Raw genomic sequence first — 1,844 nt, forward strand, 5'->3', positions numbered from 1 at the left:
CAGCCTTTGAAGGAGGATGGAGTGGGACACTGTGTCGAAGGCTGCGCTCAGGTCTAGTAGAACTAGGATGTTGAGGGCACCTGAGTCTGCAGAGGTGAGGAGATCGTTGATTACTTTGACCAGGGCTGTTTCAGTGCTGTGATGTGGGCGGAAGCCAGATTGAAGGGGTTCATACAGTTCAAGTAGTCAGATATAATGCTGTAGAGTGTACACAGGAGATTCAGACTGTACTATTCTGAATATTTCTAAGCAGAATTTTACCTTGTAATCCAATGGATTTGTTGTTTTTATTATTCAATAGTAGATTGCATTCAGAAAAAATCTCTGAGTCAAGATATCTCTTGATTCAATTCCTACAACTCTGAACAAGATTCCCCTTTCCCTCCCACACAAAGTCCTTCGGTTGAACAGCGCTAGAGCTAGCGTGTGCTGCTCTCTGAGAACCACGGGCAGAGTAGTACAATATGAGAGGTTTTTAGGAAATAAACACAGACCCCGCGTTCCAATAGCTATGATGCAGCTGCACGCGAAATGGTGGTAAATTGCAATGTTTCACGTTTATGAAAATCAATACATTTCTCTGATTCTCATCGTGTGATCCAACCACGATGCTGAGAGCTGTTTTGATTAGAAGTTACGTTCACACAGAATTCTGAAATCGAAACAGAATTGAAACAGCCTGTAACGTGTAAGCGTCCTGGGTGTGGCTTAGACACTTAGGGGGAGTGGCCTGTATCAAAGTGGGTGTGGCCTGTATCAAAGTGGGAGGGGCCTGTATCAAAGTGGGAGTGGCTTAGACAGTTAGGGGAGTGGCTTACGTCAATGTGGGAGGGGCTTAGACAGTTAGGGGGAGTGGCTTATGTCAATGTGGGAGGGGCTTAGACAGTTAGGGGGAGCGTCCTGTGAAGTCGTGCCTCTACAAATCCTCTTCACCCGTGGTGTCATCGTCCCGTCGGGGGGGGAGCGACCTTACGCAGTCCTAGCACCCTTAAGATGGACTTCCTGTTCGTCTCGCGGATGCTGGAGGAGGAGAAGGAGTAGATGATGGGGTCCAGGCAGGTGTTGAAGGTGCTGAGCAGGAGAATGTAGTGCCTCCACTGCGGGCTGGACCCCTGGAAGTAGCCCAGGATGTGGGAAAAGTTAAAGGGGACGACGCACACCAGGAACACCGCCAGCGTGCCCAGCGCCATCCCGACGGTCTTCCGTTTCTGCCGCCCACCGATTCGGGGGCTCGTGTAGAGGATCCGGATGCACTGCAGGTAGCAGAACATGCAGACCAGGAGAGGTAAGAGGCTGAGGACGAAGAACATCTCCAGGCGCACCGGGAGGAGGACGGCCAGCTGGGCGGCGGTGAAGTTGTCGTAGCAGACGGAGGAGTCGCCGTTGGAGAGCGCAGGGTGGTGGAGGACGACGAAGACGACGCTGCAGTGCGACAGGGAGACGGTCCAGATGACGGCGCTCGCCACGGCGGCGGGGAGAGGCCTCTGCAGACGACGGTAGGCGAGGGGGAAGGCCACGGCGACATAGCGGACCACGCTGACGGCCATCAGGAGGAGGGAGCTGGTGTAGATGGTGGAGAAGAAGGCGAAGGTGGTGACGGAGCAGAGGACACCGGGGAGGTTCCACCGCATGCCGGACGCGGCCTCGTGCATCTTGAATGGGAGGAAGAGGAGGAAGAGGAGGTCGGACATGGTCAGGCTGAGCAGCAGGATTCCCGTGGGAGTGGGCTTGTTGCGGATCTTGACGATGAAGGCGTGGAAGGCCAGGATGTTGGCAGGCAGTCCAACCAGGAAGGTGAAGATGTAGACGGACAGGATCACCTCACTGCTCACCATCTGGTCCAT

The 1,844-nt window shown here is 54.0% G+C and overlaps 1 protein-coding gene across 1 annotated transcript; it reads right to left on the reverse strand.

Moving 5' to 3' along the window:
* Positions 1-941: 941 nt before the first annotated feature.
* On the reverse strand, positions 942-1,844 carry LOC308170975 (free fatty acid receptor 2-like; the record flags this gene model as incomplete). Its single annotated transcript, XM_080545829.1, has 1 exon — positions 942-1,844. The coding sequence occupies one exon, from the start codon at positions 1,842-1,844 to the stop codon at positions 942-944; it is 903 nt and encodes a 300-aa protein (XP_080401955.1).

Source organism: Nansenia antarctica (assembly GCF_963989245.1).
Source record: "Nansenia antarctica genome assembly, chromosome: 15".
In the NCBI taxonomy this organism is placed as follows: domain Eukaryota; kingdom Metazoa; phylum Chordata; class Actinopteri; order Argentiniformes; family Microstomatidae; genus Nansenia; species Nansenia antarctica.